Raw genomic sequence first — 27136 nt, 5'->3', positions numbered from 1 at the left:
ATCCTCCATCCCCAGCATCCCCATCCCAGCATCCCCCATCCCAGCATCCCCCATCCCATCATCCCAATCCCCAGCATCCCCATCCCAGCATCCCCATCCCAGCATCCCCATCCCACGACCCCCCCCCAGTCCCTTCCCACCGTCGGGTGCTATTCCCGGTCCCCAGCAGAGGCTCCAGGCTGGTTTTCACACAGTTTATTTGCTCGGTTCGGGTGTTTTACAAACAACGGGGAGGGCCGGGCGGGGGGGGGGGGGGGGGTGTGGAACTTCAAACGGCTTCGGCACAAGTGAAAAGCACGGGAATGCGGGAAGTGCACTTCAGCGGAGCCGGGCGGGGGCTGCGGGATGGGGCTGGGACACACGGACAGGGTCCTCAGCCCCAGCCCCACCCGCGGCCCCGTGGGGCCCGATCCTGCTCCCTGCGCCGCGGAGGCAGAGAGTGGGAAGGGGCCGGGGGGGGCAATGCGGGACCCGGGGTGGGGCGAGGGGGTGCGGGACGTGATGTGCGGCCCCGCTGGGGACCAGCCCGGGGCCTGCCCCCAGGAGCCATGGGGCACCCGGCTGAGCCCCCGCTCTGTGTCCCCCCGGAGGTGCCAGCTGTGGACACCCCCCCCCCCCCCCATTCCAGCTCTGCCTCTCCCAGGGGGCTTGGGATCGTCTCCCCACGGGACACAGCCCCAGCGCCTCCCCTATCCCTGTAGTGATTCCATGGGGGGGGGGGGGAACTGCAGCCTGGGTTGTAACTGGGGGCAGCAATTGGGATGTTATGGGGGGGGGGTCACTGCTCACACAAGGGGGGTGGGAAGGAGGAAAGGCTTTGGGGGTCTGAGTCCCATTTCTGGCAGTTCTATCACCCGCATCCCGATGGGCTGATCCCAATGCTCTGCACCGGCTGCACCGGGGGGTCCCCCAGGGCACGGGGATGGGGACCGCCAGCCCGGCTGGGACAGGGCCGGTGGGAGATGGAACCCCCCCTCCTGGGGACAGCCCCTACCCCAGGGCAGGGCAGAGGTGCCCTGAGATGGGCTCAGCACCCATGGGTGCTGCCGGGGGCCCCCCGCCTGCCCCAGCGGGTCTCAGTGGGGAGGAAACGCTGGTGCTGGTGGTGAAATCCCCGCTGAAGGGCTGGGGCACGGGGAGGGCTGCGCAGTCCCAGCACGGACACAGCCTCCCAGGGACACCCTCCTGGGCCCCCAGCAGCTCCCAGTCCCAGTGCCTGGGGTGAACTGGGCTGTCCCACTCATCCGGGGCCCCAGAACGTGGCTTTAAAAGCTGCCGCTGTGGGGGACACGGGGCTGGGCCCCACCTCCTGTGGCTTGAGATGGCACCAGAGCTGCTGCCCCATCGCTGGCCCCATGGGGCTGGGCTCCCTCGCTGCCATCACCACCCAGGTCACCCTGGGAGGACACGGGCACTGGCCACCACCGCTCAGCCCCAGCAAGGATGGAGGATGGAGAAATGGCCCCGGCCTTGGGACCTGGATGGTGACAGCATCACTGTGGAGGAGCTCCTGCATGGGGTATCCAGGGGAACAGAGCAGCATCTCCCATGGGAGCCGCACATGGCCCATGGCCCCCTGTGAGCTCCCAGCTGTGCCCAGCTCTGTGGAGGAGATGCTGCCTTTAGCACCCTTCCCTTGCCTGGCCACGCTCAGTCCCAGAGGGGCTCATGGCTTTGGGGAGCCCAGGACTGAGGATGCAGGATGGAGCAGGGACATCCATGGGCAGCAAGGGCAGGGGGGAACGACAGCCCAGGGCCTTTCCCTGCAGGACAAGTGGATGATGGAGGTGCAGAGAATGGGGCTGGCTCCTTGCTGGCCATGTGCTGGGTTCCGCTGGCCACTGGTACCCGGGAGTCACCTACGGATGCAGCCGCAGCATCCTCCAAGCCCCGGCCGGCTCCGGGTGGAAAGCTGCCGGTGAGGAGGTGGGGAGGGCGAGGGGGGGGGAAGGTTCCGGCGTCGGCGGCAGGAGGATGAGGGGGTCTCTAATAAATACCACAGGCAGCGCTGGGCAGAGGGGGCCGTGGCTGCAGCTCTCCCGTGTCGGTGCTGCAGGAGGAGGGTCCGTGTCCGGTGGGAAGGAGCCCGGCGCGGGCCTGGCGAGCGGGGGGCCGGGGCTGCGGGGGCTCGGCGGGGGCTCACATCACCGTGCAGCACTTGCAGCGCTGCTTCTTCACGTCCGTGTCCTGCTCGGCCTCCTTGGCATCCGTGGCGTTGGCACCCGGGTTCTGCCCGCCCGGGCTCTCCTCCCGCAGCGGCTGCGCGGCCGCGGGCTCCAGCGCGGTGCCGTTGGGCGGTGCGTGGTCCTTGTGCGCCGGCTCCGGCTTGCTCTCGGCGTCCTCGATCACCACCAGCTCGGCCTTGATGGTGCCCTCCAGCCCCAGCACCTTCTTGGTCTCGTCCTCGTCCTCCACGTTCTGGTAGCCCATGAAGATCATGGTGACGGGCTGCTCGCGGCTCGGCTCCGTGCCCTCGGGCGCGGGGCTCTCCCGTGCCTTGGTTTGCAGCCCCGTGATCTCTCGCCTCGGCGTCGCCTTCTGGCTGCCCGCGGTGCTGCCGGGCTCCTCGCCCGCTTTGGCCGCGACGCCTTCGCTCAGCGTGGCCTCGTCCGCCTTGTGCAGGAGCTCCTCGACCTCGGAGGAGCTGAGGGGATGCGCCCCGTTCTGCAGAGCCCCGTCCTCGGCGCTCACGGCGTGCACCACTGCGGGGACAAGAGAAGGAGCGTGAGGGCAGCGCGACGGGACCCGGGCAAGCCCCGGCTCGTGGAACCCTTCCCCTCCCCTGCCTCGCACCGAGGCCCGGACCCCCCCGCACCGCCTGGCCCCTGCCCGGCAGCAGATGGGGAAGCCAAAGAGAAAGCGCAATGAGAGGAACCGCTCCCAGCCCTTGGCTCCTCGGGAGCCCCAGGTCGCGGTGCGAGCGGAGCGGGATGCTCCGCGGCAGATCCCCGCTGCCACCACCTAACACCCCAGCGAGGCGCTGCCCCGCCGCGTCCTGCCTCATCCCACCGCATCCCGCTGTGTCCCGGCGGGGCCGCAGCACTCCGCACGGCTGCTGGGGGCGGCAGACGGCAGCATCCCTGCCTCCGGCTCATCGCGTTTTCCACTTGACTTGGGGCATCATGCGATGATCAGTGCAACAGCGCGTGGATGGAGCGATGGATGAGACAGGACCAGCGGGCGCTGCCCTGTGCCGATCGCTGCCGAGGCGCATCCTTGGAGCCAGGCGATGGCTGGGGTGGTCCGGCACAGCCATGGCCACAGTGAGGGTGTTGAATGGCACCGGCTGCCGGTGCCGCGTGGTTCCCTTGGAGAGATGGTCACCACTTGGCCACCAGTGTCCTCAGTACCATGGCGCAGCTCCGTGGCTGGTCCTTGCCACCGATACAGCCATCCCTCGTGTGTCACCGGGCCCTTTGGCGCAGGGTCCCAGAGGTCCCCAAAGGCGGGGGCTGGTCCCTATTGTTGCACATCCTCTGTGCCTGCAGCCAGCCTGGGCACACCACAGTGCCGATGCCACGTTCCCCTGGGTCTTGGACACAGCAGATCCTCTTCTCCGTGCTGTAGCGGCGCAGGGTCACGATGTGCAAACCAGGGTTGGTACCACCATGGATGGATCCCACACCGGAGGGGCCGGGGCGCAGGACCGGGGCCATTGCAGGGTTGCCCCCATCAGTGTTCCCTGCAGAGCTGGTGAGGGCGGCCAGGAGCAGCCCCGGCACTTCCAGGCCCTGGTGCCCGCTGGGATGCTCCGGCCGCTGCTCCCTTGTGCCCTGCCCTTTGCTCCTGCCGCCCACGGGCACTGCGGGCCGGGCCGTACCTTTCAGCTCATCCTCGTACACTTTGACCCCCTGCAGACAGTGGTTCTGGGGGAGCAGGGTGGTGCTGGACAGGACCTTGGTCTCCCCAGTCACTCTGTCCTTCTCCACAGTGATCTCCACCGAGTACATGGCTGGGACACAAAGCACACAGCGCGCGTTACAGCGGCCCTGGCCCTCCCCAGCCCCTGCAGCGAGCAGGCGCGGTGCGGTGCGGTGCGATGCTGTGCGGTGCTCAGCGGCGTTAGCGAGGCAGCGGGCGGCAGCAGGAGTGGTGAATGGCAGAGGCGGGTGCGACATCCCGGGCACAGCGTTCCCACCGGGACCTGCGGGGCCGTTGCTACCCCAGCATCCCCTTACCTCCGCTTCTGCATCCCCCTGCATCCCCCGTGTCCGTCTGTCCGGCCGCTGAGGACCAAGCTCACGCTTGGTGGCATCCCCCTGTGAGGGCGCTGGCGCTGGGGCAGCCCCTTGGTCCCGGTGGGATGGGAGATCCTCAGCACCAATCCTTCAGCTCCTGGCACCGGGATCGCCTCGCCCCGGTGGTGCTTTGCTCCAATGACCCTAAGATGGGCTCTGCCACAGCCTGGTCTGAGCCATCCCCCCCAAACCAGAGCAACCCCATCCAGCAGCGGAGCCGGCCCCAGGGCCCCCAGCTTGGCTGCTCCCCCCGGCAGCCGGCCATGGGGCTGTGGGGCCGTGGGGCCATGGGCACAGGGTCAGCCACGCCGGCAGCCGAGGCGCTGCTCCCTGACCCATGTGCCAAGAAGCCGCAAAGAGAGCGGGAGGTGAAGGATGAAACTGGAGCAGAGACATGGAACGGGGGGTGAAGGGGGGCCCTGAACCACGAACCAGCCACGGCGTGGAAGCGAAACCAAACCCTGTGACTGCAAATAACTGATGTTCTGTGCCTTGGGCTTGGAAAGCCATGGAGCGGTGCCGGGGCTGCGGAGCAGCAGCGAGCCGAGGGGCGGCGCGGGACGGGAGCGGGGAAGCGGCTGGGAAGGAGCATTCCTCCCGGGAAGCGGGCACCTACCGGCCTTCATCATGTCAGTGCCTTCCACCGCCTTCATGGGGCTGCTGGACACCTTCTTCTCGGCTGGAGATGGAGAGGGGAGATACCCGTGTGCCAATGGACGGCACCGCTGCGCAGGAGGGGATGGGGACAGGGGATGGGGCTGCCCCGGTTCCCCCTCCCCGCAACCAGGGCAGCACCAGCAGGGACTGGGGGTCACCTACCCTTGACAGTGCCCAGGGGACTCTGCAAAACAGAAGGCAGAGGTTAGGAGCTGCCGCGCACCGATGCCGCGCACCCACCCGCACCCGGGGCACGGGACCTGGCACAGCACCGGCACTGCTGGTCCCCCCTGCCCACCGCTGCGCCAGCACCAAGAACCAGCTCTGGTCTGGCTGCAGTGGGGGCAAGCAGCAACCCCCAGGAACCCGGATGGGCTGCCCGAGAGGGGCTCTTCCTCAGGGACTGTAGTGATAGGACAGGGGGTGATGGGGTCACAGTGACACGGGGGAAGTTCAGGTTGGAGATAAGGCAGAAGCTCTGCCCTGGGAGGGTGCTGAGGCGCTGGCACAGGGTGCCCAGAGAAGCTGTGGCTGCCCCATTCCTGGCAGTGCTCAAGGCCAGGTTGGACACAGGGGCTTGGAGCAAGCTGCTCCAGTGGAAGGGGTCCCTGCCCGTGGCAGGGGCTGGAACTGGAGGAGGTTTAAGGTACATTGAACCCAACCCAGGCTGGGGCTCTGTGACCCCTCTCACGCTGCCGGTGGAGCGCGGCCGTGCCCACCTTCTGCGTGTTGGGGACGGGCTCGGCTTTCTCCTCCTTGGCTGGGGCCGCTGCCACCTCTGCCAGGTTCTCCTTGGTGGAAGCCACTGAACTGCTGTTCTCCAGCGTCTCCAGCTCCTTCTCCAGCCTGTAGGGAAAGCCAGGGCTGAGAGGCCACAGTGCAGGCAGCGCGGTGCAGGCAGCGCGGTGCAGGCAGCACAGTGCAGGCAGCAGAGCCACCAACATGGGCCAGAGACATGGCACAAGGGAGAGGGGAGGCACAAACGGGCAGGGACAGACCGACTGACCATCACTATCCCTTGGCTGATGGGATGGCAGAACCCCTTTCACTGGCACCAGGCAGGGACGGGGACTGACCCCAAGGGGTGCCCTGCTGTCCCCATGCAGTGACATCCAGCCATGCACACTGGTGCTCGGCGGCACGGAGCGATGCTGCTCCATCCCTGCTCCTGTTTGAGCTTCCCATGACGGCGACCGCCCATTCCCGGCCATGAGCCCCACAGGGACGTGGCAGAGGTCTGGGGAGCCCCCAGGGAGCCGGGTCTGTGGCAATGGGACCCGTCTGTCGCCGCGGTGGCAGCACCCCCCCCGTCAGAGCCCCCCCTCAGCGCCGGCGGAGGAATGCACCATTAGAGCCACACAAAGGCCCCTTCGTGCCTGACCCCTCTCTGCACCGATGCGCAGTAACTGACGGCACAGCCGTGACCGATGGCATTCCTGCCGCCGGGACACCCGCCCGGCCCCGCCGGCAGCACAGGCACGACGGGGCCAGGCAGGGGCTGAGGCTTCTCTCCATCAACCTCGCACCCGGCCCCTTCCCCAAGGGCAGAGCCACCGCGATGGGTCCATGGGGAACCAGCCCCCATTGCCCTGCCCTGCTCCAGGGACGGAGCAGCCCCCATCAGGGGTGTCTGTGCTCAGGGGGGCTGGATGGGCTCCGGGACCGGATGCAGCCCCCGGACAAAAGGCAGCACGAACCCAGCTGGGGGGGTTCATGGCTCAGCACCAGCAGCACCATGAGGAGGCACCTCCATTCCCTGCAGCTCCAAGTGGGATCACAGCATCACACGTCCTGTGCTTGTGCCTCACACTCAGCACATGGGACCTCAGCATCCCTCCTGCCAGGGGGTCTCTGGAGGGTGCCACAAGCCCAGCACTGTCCCCGTTACCTCTGGATGGTTTCCTCCAGCTCCTTGGTCTTCACCTCATCCTCCTGCATCTGCTTCTTCATGGCCTCGTCCTCCTCGGAGGCTGAGGCCGGGGCCCCCTCCAGCAGCCATCTCTCCCGCAGAGCCTTGGACTGGGGAGCAGAAGGGGGTCAGGGTCCTGCGGGCGCCGCAGCCGGGGGGTCCCCGGTGCAGACGCAGCCCGGGGGGCCCGGGGGACCCTCACCTTGAGGTGCTGCAGCTGCCTCCGGTCGTCCTCGAGCTGCCGCCGCTTGTTCTCGATCTCTGTCTGACGCTTCCGCTTCTCCTGCAGGGATGAGGGCGGCAGAGCCGGGGTCGGAGCAGGGAAGGGGGGCGCATCCCTCCCGGCCGGGCGAGGGGCTCCCAGTCACAGGGACATCAGGGTGCATCCCACCGGGGGCTGCCCCATCCCTGCCCCGACCGGGGGAAACTGAGGCACGGAGGGTGCAGAGACCTGGGGCTCTATTCCCCATCTCCAGGTGTCTTCCCCTCGCCCGGCCCCATGGAGTGAGCTGCCAGCACAGGGGAGCCAGGGCCCCCCATGGGGCCCATGCAGATCATTTGAGCCTGGGCAGCGTCACCCGCGTCCCTTCTCCTCTGGCCAGGAACAATTTGCCCTTTGTGCAGCGGAGATGGGCCGGTAGCGGATGGGATGGGGAAGCTGCCAGCCCGCAGCGGGCTTTAAAACCAACCCAGAGCCCTGCTCCGTGCCAAGGGGACTGCTATGAATGGGACCACCAATGCCCATGGCTGGATCCGCACCATCCCCAGCCCCATCCTGGGGAAGAGTGAGGGGGAATCAACACTTGCGCCCCTCCTGGGGCTCGTCAAGGCGCTGCTTCATTAATTAAACCTCCTGCTCGCTCTGTCCCTGTTTCACCAGTGCAGCCAAGCCCTGCGGGATCCTGCACTCGGCTGCGGCGTGTCCCTGGGACCGGCACCCTCATCCCCGCTGGTGTCCACCCTGTGTGGCACAGGGATGCAGGGGCACTGGGATGCGGGGGCACTGGGATGCAGGGGCACTGGGATGCAGGGGCACTGGGATGCAGGGACGCTGGGATGCGGAAGCACTGGGACTCACCGCAATGGCCTGCAGCCGCTCCTGCTGAAGGGTGCTGGTCTCCACAGCCCTGCAAGAGAGCATGGAGCGCAGTGAGGAGCGTGGCCACCACGGCGCAGTGAATGGGGACACTGTGCCACATCGCGCCGCCACCCAAAGGACACAGCCATGGGCCAGACGCTTCCCTTCCGCCCGCTGCTTTCTCCCCTTCCCCTCACAGGGCCGAGTCCCCCGTGCCCATGAGCTCCTCTGCCTGGATCCCTGGGGACAGGCACCTCGCCCAGACCTGGCACAGCCGGGCCCGCTCCTGCCATGGCGCAGATGGAAACGGTGACCACAGCTGGGCTGGAGCGGGGCTCCTGGTCCCGGCCATCCCTGCGGTTCAACCCAGCTCACTCTTTCCATTCCAAGCCCATTCCTTGGCTGCTGACACCTTTCCTGGACGCTGACCTTTCTGGTCTGCAGGCACAGGCACACGCATGCACACGTGCGCAGACACACGGGGACGGACACACACATGAACACACACACGGATGCGCATCCTGTGCCCAGGATGCCACTGGTGGCAGAAGCCGCATGGGTCCCAACACAGCTCTTCCAAGCACTGGGGGCCTCGTGCCTGTGTGCCACAAGTGCCCTGGACCAGCCCAACCGGCATCCCAGCCCCATGGGGCCCAGTGAGAGCTGCGATGCCGCCAGCATCAGGTGCAGGTCCAGCAGTTGCCTGGGGCCCTGCGGCGCTGGGGGATGTTCCAGCACCACAGGAGGCGGCTGGATGCTCACCAGACAGCGCTAACGAAGTGACAGTAATTGGGGTGGGAGGCACAGAGGTGTCGTCAGGCGATGGATCGGTGCCACTCGGCTCCCAGAGCACAGGACAGCAGAGCCTGCAGGAGGGAGGGAACCCGGGCAGGGGCCCCACCGGCCTCAGCTCCAGCCCCTGGCTCTAGGACCCGGTGCTTCAGTCACATCCGTGTCACAGCGCCCAGGAGAGGAGCCCTCACAGGACGCGATGGGCAGCGCCGTGGCCCCAGCACAGCAAGAAAAGCCATTAGGAAGGAGCCGGTGCGGAAGCGCCGTCCCACCGCAGCTGCACGCTTGGGGGCCATGGACCCATTGACACGGGGTTGGAGCCAGCCCCGGCTTCATACAGCACCAACCCCAACGGGAGGCACAGGAAGGGCAGCCCCGGTTCACCTTGGGGTGTCCAGTTTGGAAGACAACACGGACACCGAGGTGCCAGATGGCAACGGAACCCATGGGACATGGAGTGGGCACTGGCAGCAGCTGCACCATGGCCCCTGCGCTAGGCTTCAGCACAAGGGTGAAACCACCCGGGTCCCCCCGAGTGCAGCCCACGGCATCCCAGACTCAGAGCACTTTGGACCAGGGCCTGCTCCTCTCCTGGATCTTGCTCCATTGGATGGTTCCAAACTTTTACAGCATTCCTGAAACGTCCTGTTCTGCTTTTCCTCCCTCCTCCATCCTCTTTATTTTCCATTATTTGCTACAGTCTCCACATTCCCGGGTCGAACGCCAGGAATCTTCCTGGCCCAGGGAAAGACACGGAACAGGCCGGGTGCCCCTCGCTGCACCCTCTGGCCCCAACTGCCCCAGCACGTTGTGCTGGACCCCAACCACTGCCCCAGCACGTTGTGCTGGACCCCAACCACTGACCCGGGAGCACTGATCCATCACACCAGAGGCACTGATCCATCACACTGGGGACACCGGGCCCTGTCCCTGGGGTCGGCTCCTTCAGCTGCCAGGAGCAAGAAAACGGAGCCAGGGTCCAAGCCAAGCTCCCCCCCCCCCGGCCCCGGCACCATCCTCCTCTTCCTCAGCACCCCTGGGCCGGGCCAGTGCCAATGGGGCCCCGGTGACTGATGGCTCCGCCGAGGCGGGAGGCGGTTCCCTGGCAACGGCGCCATGGCAACAGCGCCATGGCAACGGGGCGAGCCGCTGGGAGGGGGATGCGCAAACCCAGCGCCACCAAACCCAGTGCCACCAAACCGGGGCCATCAAACCCAGCGCCACCAAACCAAGGCCATCAAAGCCAGTGCCATCTAACTGGGGCCATCAAACCCAGTGCCACCAAACCAGGGTCTCTAAGCCCAGTGACACCAAACCAGGGCTGTCAAACCCAGTGCCACCAAACTGGGGCCGTCAAACCCAGTGCCACCAAACCCAGCGCCACCAAACCGGGGCTGTCAAACCCAGTGCCACCAAACCCAGTGCCACCAAACCAGGGCCATTGAGCCCAGTGCCACCAAACCCAGTGCCACCAAACTGGGGCCATCAAACCCAGTGCCACCAAACCAGGGCCTCTGAGCCAAGTACCACCAAACCCAGTGCCACCAAACCCAGCGCCACCAAACTGGGGCTGTCAAACCCAGTGCCACCAAACCCAGTGCCACCAAACCAGGGCCATTGAGCCCAGTGCCACCAAACCCAGTGCCACCAAACTGGGGCCATCAAACCCAGTGCCACCAAACCAGTGCCTCCGAGCCCAGTGCCACCAAACCAGCACCATCAAACCCAATTCCACCCAGCTCCTAAGGAACCACAAACTGGGAAAAGAAGCCCAGAGTGAGCCCTTCCACACAACCCCCCCCCCCCCCCTCACTTCACCCGGTCTCCGGAGCAGCGGTGAACAGGCTCATGCTGTCCTGCCCGGTGTCCATGCTGTGCATGTCCCAGCCCCGCGGGTCCCAGCGCAGCTCCTCGGGCTGTTCCTGGATGCACCACATGGCTGGGAAAGCCGTGGGCTCTGGTGTGGGAGATGAGGCTGAAAGGACCAGGGATGCGGGTGGCACCGGGGGATGATGTCCCGGGAACTCCCACCTGCAACGGCAGCATTCCAAGGACCCCCGGATGGATCCGCACACACGTGGGAGCACGCGTGTGCCCCGTGCACGCGCTGTGCTCTCCCTTTGCTCTCCAGCCCTTTCCAGCCCTGCTGATGCTGCCGTTTCCTACCATCACAAGGGAAGCCCGTGACCTTTTGTCTCCTCCCCGCCTGACACGAAACAATAATGTTTATTTGCCTTCCTCTGTTTTTTCCCATTAGCTCATCCAAATGTGCGAAGAGCCGCTCCGAGCCGCCCCTCCGCTCCCCTGACCTCCGCTCCCTTTCCACCCGCTCAGCTCCAAGCCAAGGGGAAGGCAGGGAGAGAGCCTGGACCCCCACAGCGGCACCGGGGATGGGGCTGGGGGGGGGACCTGCAGGGCCTGGACCCCTTGTGAACGGCAGCACCGGCAGCAGTTGAGGCACCGGCACTGATTTACAGCCCCATTCCTGTGCCAAGAGCCGGGCCCCTTGGCTGGGCCTGGAGTGACGCTGCCGGGGGGAGGCTGCAGCCTCCGTCACGGAGCCATTAGCAGCGGGGCCGCTATCGAACGCCCTCGCTGGGAGCTCATCGACCACAAAGGCCAATGTGACACCACGGAGCCGAGCGCGGGGTGGCTGGGAACAGGGTCGGACCCCTCCGATCCCAGCCCCACTGTGCGCAGCCCCTTCCCTCCCCGTATCCCTTTGCCTGTGCAACCCCATCCATCGCTGCTGCGGCCCCGGGAGGAGATGGGGAGAGCGGGGAAGAGGGGGGAGGCGGGAGGAGGAGATGGCAGCCCCAGGCTCCCGAAAACGCAGGATGCATTAGAGCAAGCAGCGCTGCCTGATTGATTCTTCGGGCTGAGATGTGGGTTGGGAGTGCCAGGAGAAAATGGATCCCATGAATATTTGATGAACGGAGGCTTGGGGAGGGAGTTTGATTGGAAAATTACAGATCTTTCAAACAATGGTTCAAGTGCCCTCCAAACACTCGGGTTTCCAGCTCCCTTCCAGTTAGAGGAGCAAGGCTCCACCAGGAAACTCCCCACAATTTATGAATGAGCATGGAGCCGGCCTCTCCCCATGCCTGGGAGCACCAACCGGCCGGGACACAGCTCCCGGCTCCTCGGGGCTCCGTCACTCGGTCCCTGGGTCCCCATTCACACAAGGCAGCGCGGCTTTCCTACACCAATGCCACATCCATGGGCACACACGAGGCTCCAAGGAGCATCAGGAACGTGGCTCCAGGCAAGGGCACCCCCACGGGAGCTTGGTCCTCGGCGCCGAGCCAAGGGGCTGGGCTCATCCCGCATCCAGCCATCTCCCCCAGGAAACACCTGGCTGGGGCAGGATCCGCCCCGGCTCCTCTCGGTGCTCCTGGGCTGCTGCAGGGCTCATCCGCACCCCCCAGAGCAGCTTCTGTCTGGGGCCCTGGGGCTCACTCGCCCCCGGATGGAGCAGACGGGCTCCTGCGCACGCTTCTGCCTGCGCCCGACCCTGCCCTGGCGCTTCCCGGCTTTCCCCCCAGCCCTTCCGTGCTGCCGGCACCTCCGCTGCTGGAGCCGGGCCCACGGCACAGCACCACACAGACCGCATGAGAGCCTGTGCAGGGAAAGTGGCTGCTTCTGGCCAGGAAGCGGGAACACCAACACCGGCAGCTTCCCAGGAAACCTGCTCCGGTTCCTGCCCAGCCGAGAGGCCCCGTCCCACCCTAAGTGGCCAAACCCCGCAGGGATGGACCTGAGCTCCTCCGGCTCCCTGCAGCCGGCCGGGAGGCAGCGCTGGTCCAGCCTGCGGAGCATCGGCGGGGTTCAGCTTCTCCCCAGCGGCAGGTGGAGAGCCCCAAGTCCCTTCCCAAAGCGCTCCCAGATGATTCCTCAGGCAGAATCTTCCCTCCTTCCCCAGCTACTACTCAGCTCCGGATCAGGGATGAGCAGGGTTGGGAGGGCAGGACCAGGAGGGTCCCCACTCAGAGGAGACCCAGAGGGGAGAGATCCGGATGTGGAGATCCACAACCTCCAGCTGCTCAAGCGCATCAACAGCAGCAGGAGCACGGGGCAGACGAGCAGCTCCGATGGGACCAACGTCTTCATAAGAGCTGGAAGCTTTCAGCCAGACCTCGCCAAGCACCAGCGGCTCTCAGCAGCCAGGACCCTCCTCCAGCCACTGCCAGCGCCAAGGCAAAGCAGGAGCCAAAGCAAGGCCGGCAGCACGCTCCCCAGCACCCATGGCCTGCTGCAGAGCCAGGCCGACATCAAGGGAGACCTCGCTGTGCCCCACTGCCCCAGGACCCTCCTAAACCTGCCCATGACCAGGATTTGAGGGAGCAGGACTGCCCCACTGAGACCCGGAGCTGCAGGGCTCCTCGCTTCCCGGTTCCTGCAGCCCCTCGTCCTGCTCCCCAGGGCTCATCGTGCTCCCCGGTTCTACCTTTTCCCTCCCTGCCTTTTGGCAATCACACACACGTCTTCCTCCCCACTGAGGCACTGTTCTGAAGGCACCAGCACACCGAGGAGCTGCCCAAAGCCATGGACCCGCCTTGGCGAGCTCTCGCCTCCGGTCCCTCCAGCAGCACAGGGCACTGCTCTGCTTCCCCAGCCCCACCGCCTCTGACATGACCCCAGGCCCCCATCTGTGCCACCACGACCAGAGCCCACCCCGACCCCAGGAACCCCCCTTCCGACCCCTCACCAGCACCCCACGGGGTTCTCGCTAGGTGGGAGGTGGACGATGGCGAGTGGGACCTGTTGAGCACCCAGCATCTCGCCAGGAGCATCGGGACAAGGCCGATGGAGGGTCACTGACCCTGGGCGGGGTGGCTGCGCCCCAGGGGATGTGGGGAGACCCTTGTTTGCCACGGTGGGGACTGAAGCATGGGAGGGAAGGAAAGGCCTCGGTGGGACACGGCTGCTGGCACCCAGCACTGTGAGCAGCTGCCCAGCCCCGCGTTCTCCCAGCACCACCAGTCCCTGTGGGGCAAAACCAGTGCGGGGCAGGATGGATCCCAACCACCGGCCTCCACCTGCTCCCTCCATCGCCCGCCAAGCCCCATGCGCGGCTCTGAGCCCGCCTGCAGGCACCGACCGAGCCGGCAGGGCCCCACCGCAGCACACAAAGGACGAGGCCGGGGAACGGAGCGCGCCCGTCGGTCCCTCCGGACCCCGCACAGCAGCGGCCGCGGCGCAGGGCCGGGGGTGCGGGCACGGGGGGGGGGGGGGGGGGGGGGGGCTCCGCGGTCCCGCAGCGGCAACAACGGGTTCAAAACACAAAAATAAACGCCCCTCCCACCCCCCCCCCGCCGCTTCCCGCACCGCTGCCAGCGGAGACGCGCCCCCCGCAGCCCCCGCGCCCGCTCCACACCGGGGCCTCCGCCGCTGTACCCCGAGCCGGAGCCGCGGCACCCCCGGGCAGGGACCTGAGCAGCACCGGGGGGCAGCGAGGACCCGGTGTGGGGGTGCCGAGCCCCGGCATCGGGGGGATGCGAGGCCCCGGTGTTGGGGTCCTGAGTCCCCAGGATTGGGGGAGGGACGAGCCCCCGGTTTCGTGCTCCCGAGCTCCTGCACTGAAGGCAGATGAGCCCCCGGTGTGAGCTCGCTGAGCCCGCGGTGCGGGGGTCCCGCGGCCCCGGTGCTGGGTCCCGGGCCCTGGCACTCGGGGGACCCCCCCCCTCCCACCCCAGTGCTGCGGAGCTCGGCGGGGCCCGCGGCCGGTACTCACTCCATTTTCCGTGCGGGCTGGGCGGCGGCTCCGGCGGGGTCGGGGCCGGACGGGGCACGGCGGAGCGGGGCCGGCGGCCGCCGGCGTCCCCGGCGCTCAGGGCCCGGCGGGCGGCGGCATCCCCGGCGGGGCTGCGGGATGCGCAGGGATGTCGGGGCCGCGCCGGTGCTCCCGCCTCCCGCGCCGCCCGCACAGCTCCGTCTGCCGGGCGCGGTCCGCCACTGCCGCCGCCCCTCACCCGGCCTCGGGGCGCGGCGCTCCCGGCCCGGGGCTGAGGCTGCTTTGGGGGTGCGGGGGGGGGGGAGCCCCACAGCGGGTCCCGGCTGCGCGGTGGCCTGGTCCTTGCCACGGACACCCCCTTTTGCCCCCCCAGCACCACAGGGAGGTCTCTCCCTGGGCACTGCCCCGGCCGGAGGCCACTCTCATGGCTCCCGCTGCACCCCCATGGCCTCAGCACCCGGCCCTGAAGATGCAACCAGGGAGAAGGTGGAGAAGGGGGAGCCCGGGTCCCCCCTCGCTGCTCCGGTTTCCCAACGCAAGAGCCGCGTTGGGCAAACTCTGGCAAACGGACACAGGAAGCCCGGAGCCAGGCTCCGACCGCAGCCCGTTAGGAAATGCGCCCACTGCCGGGGCCAGAGCTCCCGGCTGCAGCAGTGGGGTTCACCCCCCCACCCCATGCAGCCACCCTGGTACACTCACAACCCTGACCACGCACAGCCCCTGCCCCGGGGTGAAGCTGCACCTACCCCTGAGGCACCATTGCAGCGCCTGTGCCCCCTACCCGCAGCATTGCACAAAGCAGCAACACCCAGAGAGGAGGAAGCAGGAGGGAGATACCCGCTGGCACCCAGAAGTATTTAAGCACCCCCCCCCATCCGGAGCAGCCCCACAGGAGGTGGCAGTGACCTGCTCTGCACCAGCATGGTCACTGTCGGGCTCTTCATCCTCAGCCTGGGAGGCTCCATCCTGCTCCTGGCCCCGGCAGGTAACAGGGGAGCTGGGGCTGAGGAGGCTGCAGGGTGGGAGATGGAGACTGGGAGGGGGGGGCTCAGGACACCCTGGCAGCCGGTGACCGCCTGCACCCCCCCCGCCAGGCACCCAGGGGAGCCAGATCATCGGGGGAAAGGTGGTGGCCCCCCACTCCCGGCCCTTCATCGCCTCCATCCAGATGGATGGGCAGCACGTCTGCGGGGGCTTCCTGGTGTGGCCCAAGTGGGTGATGACAGCAGCCCACTGCCTCATTCCCCGGTGAGCCATGGTCCCACGGCGGGGGGCACGCGCATCCCGTCCCTCTGTGGGACACAGCACAAAGAGAAAACCCCATCCCAGACACAGTCCTGGAGGGATAGGACAAGGGGTGATGGGTTTAAACTGGAACAGGGCAAGTTCAGGTTGGATGTAAGGAAGTTCTTTATGTGAGGGTGCTGAGGCGCTGGCACAGGGTGCCCAGAGAAGCTGTGGCTGCCCCATCCCTGGCAGTGCTCAAGGCCAGGTTGGACACAGGGGCTTGGAGCTGCTCCAGTGGAAGGGGTCCCTGCCTGTGGCAGGGGTTGGAGCTGGAGGAGCTTTGAGCTCCCTTCACCCCAAACCACTCCATGTTTCTATTCCATGATTCACACCCACCCATGCACTCCTCAAGCCTCCCTGCTCCCCCCCCGCTGCCCCCCAGCCACGGCAGCGCCTGCTCAGGGCCCCTCCACTTCAGGCGCAACCCCTCGGTGCGCGTGGTGCTGGGCGCCCACCGGCTGCAGGAGCCCGAGGGGTCCCAACAGGTCTTCAGCATCGCCGAGTCCATCGCCCACCCGCACTACAACCCCCGCTCGGTGGACAACGACATCCGCATGCTCAAGGTGAGGCCCGGGGGGGGGCCGGAGGGGGCCCCACGCAGGACCGAGCCGACACTAGATGTCAGTGCTTCTCCGGAGAAGCAGGGCCACGCCATGGGGTGCGATGGAGGCGGGTGAGGACCAACCTCCCTCCCTCCTTTCGCTCGGAGCACACTGGGACCAGTGCAGAGGGGCTGGCAACGCTGTGGGGCTCAGCATGAGCAAGGAGCTGGGGTGGGATTGTGATGGGGCACGATGGGGTATGGGGTTCTGCCATAGCGGCAAAGCCACCGTGTCCCCAGCTCAACAGGTCGGCCACGCTGAACCAGTACGTGAAGCGGATCCGCCTGCCCCCTCCGCACATCGACCTGAAGCCCGGCACCGTCTGCTTCGTGCTGGGCTGGGGAGACGCATCCAACTATGGCGACCGGCCCACCGAGCTGATGGAGACCGGCACCACCATCGTCAAGCGGAGCCTGTGCCGGACGCTGTGGAGGGGCAAGGTCTCGTCCAACATGATGTGCGGGGCGAGCCGCAACGCCACGCTGCAGGGTGTCTGCGCGGTGAGTGCGGTGCTGGCACCGAGCCCCACAAACACCCCCGTCCAGGAGACCCCCTCGTCCCCTTCCCACCCCCTGTGCTTTGCAGGGGGACTCCGGGGGACCCCTGATCTTCAAGAAGAAGGTTTACGGCATCGTCTCGTTCTCCGGGCAGAGGTGCGGGGACCGCCGGTACCCCGACATCTACACCAAGATCTCCAACTACATCGACTGGGTGCATCGCACCGTGCAAGGGCATCGTCATCGGAAGGGGCGGCCAAAGCCCTAGTGGGGCTGGGAGGGGGCCTGGGGACCGTGGGGAAAGCTGCCTGGCAGCTCCTGGGAGGGGAGAAGAGCACCAGGACTCCCAGGTCCCCTGTCCCAAGGGGGTTTGGGAGCTGATGCTCAGCCCGAGTCTGCCTGTTGGGGATGGGAGCTGAGCTGCCCCAGACCCAACACCTCGCTCGGCCTCCTCTTGCAGCTGCAAATTTGCCTTCCTCAATAAAACCTTGGTCCCGGACCTCTCTTCGTTCACCTTCCCTCTACCCCCAAAGCTCTGGAGAAGGGGAGCTCCTTTGCTCCCCACTGTGGTCTGCCCACCCCCAGGGATGTGATGGGGAGGCCAGGAGGGTGGACTGGGGCTACTGCTCCTGCCCAGTACATGAGCGGCTGCTGCCCATCTCAATGGGGGCTGGTTTTTCCTGGCTTTCCCTTCTCCTGTCCCTCTCCTACCCACTACAACCCCTCTCTGCCTGTCCCACTGCTCCCGTTTGGGTTCCAGACCCTGGGCTTGTCCTGGACTGGGGGTGAATGAAGCAAAGGCTGCAGGAGGAAGGAGGGACCCACTCATGACCAGGCCCTGCTCCAGAGGAGCCGAACCCCACATCCATTCACTGCTGCCCCACAGAGCATCCCCAGCAGCACTGAGGCTGCCCCGCTGCCGGGGCGGGGCTCCCCATCCCGTCCCGTCCCGTCCCACCCTGTCTCACCCCATCCCGTCTCGTCTTGTCCCGTCCCGTCTCACGCCGCACCCTCCCCACCGCGCTGCGGGACCCCCCAAACAGGGGAACCACAGAGCCCCCGGGGGCAGATGCTGGGCTCTGGCCGCCCGCTGCGCCGGCAGAGCCCGCGGGGGGCCGGCACGCTGGGGCGCGCAGCCGGGTGCTCCCCCGGGGGCACTGGGGTGGCTGCGGGCACAGGGGCCGGGGGGGCCGTGCGCTGAGCTGCTGCCGGGTCTCGGCGTGCGGCATCGCCAGCGTCTGCAGGGACATTCCCTGCTCCTGGTTTGTTGTGGCTGCAAATTGCTGGCACGCCGCGGCCACCGGGTCCCGCAGGAGGCTGCAGCGACCGCAGCATCCGGCACCGCCCGTGCCACAGCCCCCAGGGGCTCTGCCAGGGAGGATGAAGGCCAGGGCTGAGCTGAGAGGTCCGCAGACAGACCCTCACCACCGGCTCCCCGTGCTCACCGCACCGGGAAGCTTTGGCTGCCCTGTCCCCTCCTGTCGCAATCTCAGCTCCCCACTGCGCTGCTTTGCATGGGATCAGGGGGCCACAGCCACGGGCATCCATGGCCTTGGGGACACCCAGCAGAGGACAGACCCCTGCCAAGCTGCCAGCCTCCAAGGAAGCCCCAAACCCCTGTGGGGCTCCCAGCAGCGTGGGGCAGACACACCCCCCCCCCCCAGGATGCCAGGGCAGGGCTGCTCTGTGCTGCCGGGAAGCCTGGAGAGCCGGCGCCTGTCCCGGCTTGTCCCAGACCACCCAAAATCCTTCGGGAAGGAGGCGCCTGACTCACGGCCGTGTTTTGGAAGCCGAAATCTCCCGCTCATCGGCAGGAGCTGACGTCGCTGCCGCAGCCGGTGCCCGCGGGCTCGGCGCGGGGCCATGCGCCGGCGCTCCGGGCTCCAAAGGCCGAGGATGAGGAAGCTGCCCCGGGGAGGAAGGCGCTGGGGCGGGCTCGGAGGAACCCAGGCCACACACACCACCACGTGCTGCGGGTGCTGGCGCCAGGGGCAGCGTTTGGGCAGCGCCTTTACACCCATCCCCAAAAGCAGAGCGGGCATCGCTGAGCCGGGTGGGTAGAGAGGGGCTGCAGGAGAGCTCCTGCCTGATGGTTGCGATGCTGCTGCCTGCTCAGCTCCGGGGTGCAGGAGATGCTGGGTGCAAACGTGGCTGCAGCCTGGGCTGGGGCCTGCGCGATGCTCAGCATCGGACCCCAGGGAGGGCTGAGGGTGCTGGGTGCTGGCCGGGAGCGAAGGTCGCATTCCCCCTCACTGCTGCACAGTGCCCCAGTTTGGAAGCCCCAGCCCAGCCGGGGGGCTGTCCCCCAGCACAGGGGATGCGGCTCCCGTTGAGCTGCCGGTGCCAAGCCACTGGCTGCTGCCCGGGCTCCCGCGGCGGGGAAGCGCCGCACATCAGGACCCAATTATGAGCAGGAATTGTTTTGTGAAATACCAAACCCTCACGGCACGGCCTGATATTGGGAACAGATTTATCTGCCTGGCTGCTCGCTCTTCCCCTTCCTCCCGCTGCAGGGAACGGCCTCAGCCGGGCTGCAAGCATCCAACGCTTGAAGCCAAGTGGGAGCAGGGGCTCTCAACCATCCCCATCCCAGCAAAGGAGTTCGCAGTGATGCTGCTGCAGCAGCGCAGCCCTGGGGGATGCAGCCACCTCCTGTGGCCCCAGAACCTGCTGAACAGAACCGGACCCACGGCATCGTTTATTCTGGGTTTTAATGATAATCCAAATGGTAACACAGCTGTAAAATGCCCCTAACGCTGCCGAGTAGGAAATGGGGGTGTTCCCAGAGCGTCTGCCGCAGGAATCGGAACGCAACCATACAAAAATAGAAAATAGGGTATTTTTATATATATATATATATATAAAATATATATATGATATTTATATAAAAGCAATAGCTTTTCAGTGTCAGAGATGAGATGTTATTTACACAGGTGACAACACACAACATGAGAGAAGTAGTAAAAATAAATACAGAGGGTGTTGACAGAGCAGTCAACAGAGCAGGGGGTGCCCGGGGGGGTGCCAGGCAGGGCCATCGGCCCCTCCTGTCCCCCTTTGCCAAGCCACGCTCCCCACAGCCGCCCCACAGCGGCTTTGGGAGGGAGGGAGGGATGAAGAGGGCTCTGGGCAAACTGGACCCGGGCAATGGGCTCTGGGTGAGGGCACTGCAGGGTGGGGAGCTCAAGGGGATGGTTGTGCCCCCCCCGGTCAGGGCTGCCATGGCCCATGATGGCACGGCCACCATCGCACCAGTATCACCTCCAAGGATGGGTGGGAGCCTGGGCTGGAGGGGATCAGGAAAGCTTCAACTAAAATCTGTTTTAACATACACATGATAAAACCTTAGGATAGACTTACATACATATATATATATGTATATATGTATAAATACATGTCGACCCATCTCCAATCCTCTGCAGCACCGTGCTGCCCTTCCTGCCACGGGCAGCTGGGAAGGCGAAAGCACAGATTCCCTCTGGACCTCAAGGTCCCGGCCAGGAACATCAGCACAGTACTGAGAATTCCATCCAAAAATAAATAGGCCCAGGGCTGGCGGCCAAGGACACGAGGGGGGGGCCCAATGCACGGCAGCACTGACACCCCCATGGGTACCGGGTGCTGGAGCATCCCCAGGGTGGCTTGGAATCGCTCCGGGAGCCCCTTGCCCTGCTCCCCTGCGGCTGCATAACATACACAGGTATAAATAAAGGAAGGTTTTATCTTAATAAATATCAGGTATATGGTTTGTACAATATACACATAATGCCCCTGTCTCCTGGGTCCGGCCTCGTGGCGAGGGAGGATTCACACGTAGTTCTCTTCCACATTGTCCGTCTCTGCGGAGAACTTGGCTGCAGCTGGAAACAGAGCAGGAGAGAGGGAGAAGCGGTGATGGAGATGCTGGGATGGGAGGGATCTGAGCCCACTGCACCCCCCCACCACCACCCGGCCCCCCACTCACCCGAGCAGCTCCCGTAGTGGCGCACGCCGATGGAGCGGCCGCGGTGGCAAGTGGCCCGCCGGAGGTGGCAGGCCGAGGGGTAGGTGATGTTGTTATTGCCACAGAGGGCATGGTCCAGGCTGGTGGGCTCGGGGCAAGGCGCCGTCCGGCACATCACGCAGTGAGCGCTGCCCGTCTGGTCCACCACGCAGGTGTGGGTGCCGGGGCACACCACGCTGGAGCAGGACTCTGCGGGGAAGCACACACTGAGCTGGGGCGAGCCGGGGATGGACAAAGTCCTCCAACCACGGGCATCATCCTAGGGAAAGCTGGGCAGCTCAAGCCCCCTCCTGCCTTCAGCAGGGGATGGAGCCAGGGCTGGAGGGTCCCAAGCAGCCCCCATCACCACCGCTCTGAAGGACAGGAGCTGATGATGGGGTGCGAGGGAGCGCTTGGCCCTGCAGCCCTTGAGCACAGCTCCATCCAGAACCGAGATCTGGCTGCAGAGCCAAGCACATGGGGCTGAGCCCATTGGGACCTGGCTGGGGTGAGCAGCCCCACACAGGTGCCTTGGCAGCGGGAGCAGCAGCCGCTCCAACCGGGCTGGCAGCACCATGAGCAGGGAAGGGTCACGTTGGACCCTGCACGGAGCTCAGGGCTTGTGTAGCCCCCATCCCGCAGCAAACCCCAGTGTGTGCTCAGCACATCCCCGTGGCTGTGAACACTTCCCAAGGCCCTCCCTCCTTTCCCTGCCGGATTGGAAGGAGATTTGGCATCTGCAGCTCCCAGCTCGCAACTCACATTTCTTGCCCCACATTTCCCTGCGCAGGCCAGAGCTTGACAGGCAAAAGCATTTCAGAGAGGAGGGCTGGCAAAAATAACCATAATAATTCTGACAGCTCTTGGCAGGGAGGGAGGATTGCTGCTCGCTTTAACAAAGGAACAAAAACGGGGCTAGATGTTTGCAAGTGACATTTTACGGACTGTTATTCCTCAGCCTGCGGCGAGGTTAAACCTCCATCGCATGGATGGGCTGTGGAAGCATCACACGTCCCAACCGGGCGGCAGGGCCAGCTCGGAGCGCAGCGAGGGCGATGCTGAGGGATGAGACCCAGGAGATGCCCATGGCCCACCAGGAGCTCTGCACCAGGACAGAGCTTCCCTCTCTGGGCATGGCCAGGCACTGGGTACGGACCCTGTGCTGGGGCAATGGGAGCAGCCAGTGCTCAGGGCAGGACACAGTGGAGAGAATGCGGAGACCTGGATTGCCAGTGGGAGAGGGAAGGATGTGCCTGGTCACACCACCACAACACAACGGGGGGGACTCTTCCTCTGCACCAGAGCAGCTCTTGGTGCACCCAGGGACCCGCGCTGCCATCCATCTCCTCCCATGCAGGCACAGCTTGGAGCTGGGAGAACGGGAAGCAGAGGGAACAGGGAGAGGATGGGATAAAGCAAGGACAAGGGGCCCGACCGGACCTACTTTTGCATTTGCCCTGGTACATGACTTCGAGGTCGGGGTGGTCCCTGCACTTGGCTGTCAGGAGGTCGCACTCGTCGCGGTAGGTGTAGCCGTCGGAGCCGCAGACCTGCAGCTTGCGGGGCAGGCTGGAGCAGTCGGGGGCACAGGCGCACTGGGGACGCCCGTGCTTCATCTTGCAGACCTTGTCGGGGCCGCACACCACCCCCTCGCAGCTCTCTGGGGGGGACAGAGGGGAGCAGAGCATGAGGATGCGGCAGCAGCATCCGGGAAGGATCCGTCCTGCCCAGCCTCCTGCAGGGGCAGATCCGCAGGGATGGGGCCCCGCATCAGCCCTCTGTGGTGGTGGTGGGGGCGCAAATCCCTGGTCACAACGCGCAGCATCTGGATCTGCTCAGCTCCAAGGAGCAGGTCGTTGGCAGGAGCGCATCCAGCCGGAGCCTGGCGCTCCGCTCCGCACCAGCTCCTCGCTTCCATGTGCCGAGTGTTTTGGAAGGAGACCTTTCATTTGCTTGTGCAATGGAAAAACCTCCCCGTGCGCAAGGCCCCGGCTGCTCCAGAAGGATCTGGGCTTCGCGAGTTGTCTGGGCGATGGGGAACGCCGCTGCTGCCACACAATACCCAGCCCTGTTCCGCTCTGCGCCTCCGGGACTGGAACACAAGAGCGGGGTCCCCAGACAGGCGGCAGCTTTGTCCCCCCGGGCCACCTCCCGGCCAGCTCGGGGGCCGGGTTCAAGGGGTCCCGGGGCAGTGCCCACTCCGGCAGGGATGGAGAGGGGCCCATCCCGGGTGCTGGTGGCCCCATAGGGAGAGGCAAAGGGCTCAGCACCAAGACCAAGGCAGGGATGGGGGCTCTGGAAGCCCCTTGCCCCGCACACAGCCCAAAGGGACCCTTTGGCTGCTGAGCTCCCCAGGACACAGGCAGTGATGGGAGTTGGGGGTGCGGGGACCCATCAGCACCCACACGAAGGCCAGGCAGGACCGAGGAACTTCCTGAGATGGGGATTCGCCCCCCAGCAGGAAGGATTCCTGCAGACAGGGTGTGTGTGGGAGCTGTTGGGAGGTACAGAGGGGGATTTCCCTGCAGGAGATGGGTCACTTTGGGAGACAGGGGAGAGGAGGAGGAGGAGGAGGAGGAGGAGGAAGGGGAAATTCCCTGTCTTCTTGGCCCTGCGCTCCCCAGGGGAAATTCCCTGGTGGGAGACAGTTTCCCAGCTTGTTCCCTGATTTCCATAGCTGGGGCTGGTCCAAGGGAAGGGGAGAGGGACAGGCTGAGCCCTGGCAGCATCTCTGCTGGGAGCTGCAGGGGCAAGACCCCAGGACACAGGGGCCTGGCCCCGTGCCCCAGTGCTGCTGGAGCAGGAAGGACCCTGGTCACCCTCCGTGCGGGAATGCTGCTGCCGGCACAGCAGGATCCAACCATCAGCCCGGGACGGAGGCAGCTGGAGCATCCCTGACCCTGACCCCTGGTCCTGGAGCGGGGGGACACCGTGTCCCCAGCAGCTGGAGCCAGGAATTCCGCCTCCCAACCAGAGACCCATTGCAGAGCCCCCGGGACCCGGCCAGCACCTTCCCGCAGGGCTGTGCTGCTGGCGCGGGGCTGGTGGCCGCAGCCCACTGTATCCTGGAGTAACCTCTCCCGGCCCCACGAGCCCGGGGAGCGGGAGCACGGCTCGGCTCATCCGCCCTTTTCCAAGGCCTCCGGTGGGGAGCAGCACCAGCTCCATCTGGATGGGGCGCTCGGCAGGGTGGGGAGATGCTGTGCGCGTGCCAGCCGGGTTCACCGGGGCTTCCAAAGCTCCTGCTGCCAGGCCCCAGTGATCCCCAGGAGCCTCAACCCCCCCATCGTGTCCCTCTGCCCCGGCACGGGGGGGGACCACGCTCCATGACCAGCCCTTGGAGAGGGTCCCGGTGCTCGCAGCACCCACCAACCTGATCCCGCTCAGCCTATGCATGCACAGGGCACAGCCCTGAGCCAGGACCGGGCTGAGGAGCAGCCGGGGATGCAGAGGAGCTGGAAGAAGCGGTTTCATTAAGAACCCTTTTCTTTCCCCCCTCCTTTAAACAAATCCCAACCTGACCTCCCAAAGACCTGCTCCTGCCTCCTGCGGTCAGCAGGTCCTCGAGCGTGTTCTCACATGGCCACGCAATTGCGACTGGGGGATCCGTGCCTCCGGCGCACGCCAAAACATCTGGCGGGGCTGGAACTCACAGCTGGAGAGTTTCCACTGCTGGAACTGCCCGTTACATAAAGCCATTCCACACACACGCGCTGGGAGCAGGAAGGGGGAGCGGAGGGGAAGGAATCGAGCTTTTTTTTCCCCCCTTACAAATGAACCTTACAAAGGTTCCCTCTGAGCAGCCCTGGCAGGGATGGGGGTGGGAGGCCCCCGCCACAATGAGTTAACATGGGACCATGGAGCCCCAGCTCAGCTCCTTGAGTCATCGCCCCACAGCCAAGAGCCAGGTCACACATCCCACTCCATAGAGAACAACAAAACTACGCACAAAATGAGAGGTGCCGGGGGACGGAGGCTGTCCCGGGAGCCCTGGCCCCATGGCAGCATCCATCCTGCAGCAGGGGCATGGGGTCAGTGGTCCCTGGAGGAGGGTACCAGGGCAGGCCAGCCCCATCCTTCACCCAGAGCATCCTCTGAGCATCCCCTCCCCAGGCAGAGCTTGGCCCCACTCACCTTTGCAGGGGTGGCAGGTCACCAGCCCCAGGAAGCCCAGCAGGCTGATCTTGTTGCCTGGGTAGGTGTAGTTAGACCAGGCGACGTCCACATTGCCATTGGCACAGCATTCCTCCCACGTCACTCCCGTCTTCAGGATCATGGTGCACTTGGCCTCCTTCCCCTGCTGCAGCCAGCAGATCCCACCTGCGGACAGGGCAGAGGGTGAGAGGTCCCTGCTGTGCCAGGCTGGCTCCCATCTCTCCTGGTGCACCAGGATGTCCCCATGGACCCTGGCACAGCCTGGCAGCACTGATACCCCAGCGCCTGTGCTCGTGGCAGTCACCAGGCTCCAAACACAGCACCAGGACTGCAGGGACACCCCAGTTGTCTCCATGCTCCGAGTGATGCTCTGGGAGATGCCCAGGGCCAGGGTCTGGGCTTGCAGCTCACCCTCTCTGCAGTGGGGATACTCCAGCTCCAGAGGGGGACCAGAGGGTGCCCGCACTGTGCAGGCTGGATCTCCCCACATGCACCAGCGGCCCCACAGCAGGATGGAGCATCAACACCCACAGCCTCTGCAAGCAGCATCCGAGGCACCGGCCGGAGAACAGGGCACTTGACACAGCCCTTGGGCTGGGGCCAGCCCAGCGGCATCGGATCCCTGTGAGTCAAAAGCCTGTTTGTTCCTTCACCCCCCCGGACCCAGCAGTCAGAGGTTTTTGTTGTGAGTGATTCCTCTGCGATTTCCGCCTCTGCAAACCAGCCTCTTCTGATGCTTATTTGGGTTCCTGCTCTCATTAGCTGCAGTTTGAGGTTTGTTCAACGGCTGAAGACGGGAGGGAGCAAGGGGGAAGGGATGGATCCTGCCCGTGCCGGGCTGCAGTCGCTCCCCGCAAAGCAGAGTCTGCACCCACCTTGGGACTGCTGACCCCCCGCTCCCTCCCATGCACCCCATTTTGGTTCAGCCAAAAGCACATGAGGACCCCAGCACCATGGGGCAGCCATGGATGGAGCAAACCCTCAGGCTGCAGAACAGTGGCCTGAACACCTCTGGAAGCATCCGCCAGGCCAAGACACCTCTGCCACCAGTGGGTTTGTCTCATCACTCTTTCAAGCCAGTTTTCCCCCTACAACACCCATGGCTCCAGCTCCCCCAGGGTCCAAGCTCCCTGGGAGCCACATCCTGACTCCAGACCCCGCTTGCTCCATACACACGGGCACAGCGATCCCAGCCACACCGGGACGGCTCCACGCAGCCCTGCTCTCTGAGGTGCACCCACCATGTCCTGAGCCACGCTGGGGAGCGGGGACAGCAACAGGGGACATGCCCTGGGCAGGGGGATGGAGCCACCCTCCCTGCAATGGAGCAAGGTGGCCGTGGGGTGTGAAGATGGAAACTCGAGCGCTGCTGCGGGGGAGCCGACACTGGCTGCAGCGACCACGGCTCCGCTGGGATGAGCTGCGGGATCCCCGCAGCAGGGTCCGGCACAGCCTGGGCATGGGGCTGGAGCAGCTCCCGCATAGCCCCGAGAGCTGGGAGCGCCGTCAGCTGAACCGGGAGGGGTTGGAGCTGCAAACTCCACAGCCAGATCACGAACCAGCCGCTGCTCCCGGTGGGCCTGGGGCGAGGGACCCCAACCCGGGGGGCTCAGCGGGGGCTCCCGGGGCCGGCCATGGGGTTGTGGCCATCATCACCCCATCGCGGGGCGCATCCCGGAGCGGGATGCCGGGGTCCGGCACCACAGGACGGGACGTGGCAGCGGGACCCCCGGGGCACCCTCCGGGGCCAACCGGCTGGAAGGACAGCGCGGACCGGAGCCACCGGGTGGCACCACCGGAGACCGGCTCCCGCTGCTCCGCCAGCGCCCAGCACCCACCCGAGCGCCTCCCGGTAAAACGGGTTTCTACGGCCGAGAGCCCGGCCCGGGGCGGCGGCACCCGGAGGGGCGCAGCCCGGTAACGGCGCCGGGACACCGGACCGGGCCGTCCCTGCCCCGAGCACCTGCCAGCGCGGCGGGGAGCGGTGGCACCGACGGCTCGGGGCGGGCAGTCCCGGTGGGAGCGGCTGCTCCGGTGCCCCCCAACGGCCACCCCCCCACACCCCCCCCCCTTGGGGCGGCACTTACTGTGCGCGGCGGCGGCGGGGGGGCTGCAGAGGGCGAGCAGGCAGAGCGCCAGCCGCAGCGGCATGGCCGGGCCGGGGCGGCGGAACCGGGACCGGGACCGGGCCGGGACGCTCCGGCG

General features: G+C 66.1%; 3 protein-coding genes across 8 annotated transcripts; 1 reads left to right on the top strand and 2 right to left on the bottom strand.

The window, feature by feature from the left end:
- Nucleotides 1-180: 180 nt before the first annotated feature.
- PALM (paralemmin) lies at nucleotides 181-14821 on the bottom strand. 3 transcript variants are annotated; one of them, XM_065699583.1, is made up of 10 exons: nucleotides 10706-10954; nucleotides 10493-10631; nucleotides 7883-7931; nucleotides 7007-7087; nucleotides 6784-6914; nucleotides 5615-5741; nucleotides 5058-5079; nucleotides 4855-4917; nucleotides 3821-3952; nucleotides 181-2702 (listed from the first exon to the last, which is right to left on the bottom strand). In XM_065699583.1, exons 1-10 carry the CDS (start codon nucleotides 10926-10928, stop codon nucleotides 2140-2142), a joined length of 1530 nt encoding a protein of 509 aa, XP_065555655.1. In that variant the 5' UTR covers nucleotides 10929-10954; the 3' UTR covers nucleotides 181-2139. The 3 variants fall into 3 exon arrangements, with proteins under 3 accessions (XP_065555655.1, XP_065555657.1, XP_065555656.1); XM_065699585.1 differs by lacking the exons at nucleotides 10493-10631; nucleotides 10706-10954 and adding an exon at nucleotides 14409-14821; XM_065699584.1 differs by lacking the exon at nucleotides 3821-3952.
- PRSS57 (serine protease 57) lies at nucleotides 14590-17293 on the top strand. Of its 4 annotated transcripts, none has more exons than XM_065699589.1 (5): nucleotides 14593-15393; nucleotides 15503-15656; nucleotides 16078-16258; nucleotides 16537-16797; nucleotides 16883-17157. In XM_065699589.1, the coding sequence occupies exons 1-5, from the start codon at nucleotides 15330-15332 to the stop codon at nucleotides 17060-17062; spliced, it is 840 nt and encodes a 279-aa protein (XP_065555661.1). In that variant the 5' UTR covers nucleotides 14593-15329; the 3' UTR covers nucleotides 17063-17157. The 4 variants fall into 4 exon arrangements, with proteins under 4 accessions (XP_065555658.1, XP_065555659.1, XP_065555661.1 ...); XM_065699590.1 differs by having other exon boundaries at nucleotides 14732-15393; nucleotides 16114-16258; XM_065699586.1 differs by having other exon boundaries at nucleotides 14590-15393; nucleotides 16537-17293.
- Nucleotides 17294-19641: 2348 nt separating this feature from the next.
- Nucleotides 19642-27136, bottom strand: FSTL3 (follistatin like 3). Its single transcript, XM_065699591.1, has 4 exons — nucleotides 27019-27136; nucleotides 24911-25096; nucleotides 22221-22436; nucleotides 19642-20986 (listed from the first exon to the last, which is right to left on the bottom strand). The coding sequence occupies exons 1-4, from the start codon at nucleotides 27080-27082 to the stop codon at nucleotides 20529-20531; spliced, it is 924 nt and encodes a 307-aa protein (XP_065555663.1). The 5' UTR covers nucleotides 27083-27136; the 3' UTR covers nucleotides 19642-20528.

This window comes from Lathamus discolor, chromosome 21 (assembly GCF_037157495.1).
Source record: "Lathamus discolor isolate bLatDis1 chromosome 21, bLatDis1.hap1, whole genome shotgun sequence".
NCBI classification, from domain to species: Eukaryota; Metazoa; Chordata; class Aves; order Psittaciformes; family Psittacidae; genus Lathamus; species Lathamus discolor.
Note: the sequence above shows the minus strand (reverse complement) of the source record. Positions and strands in the feature narration are given on the sequence as shown.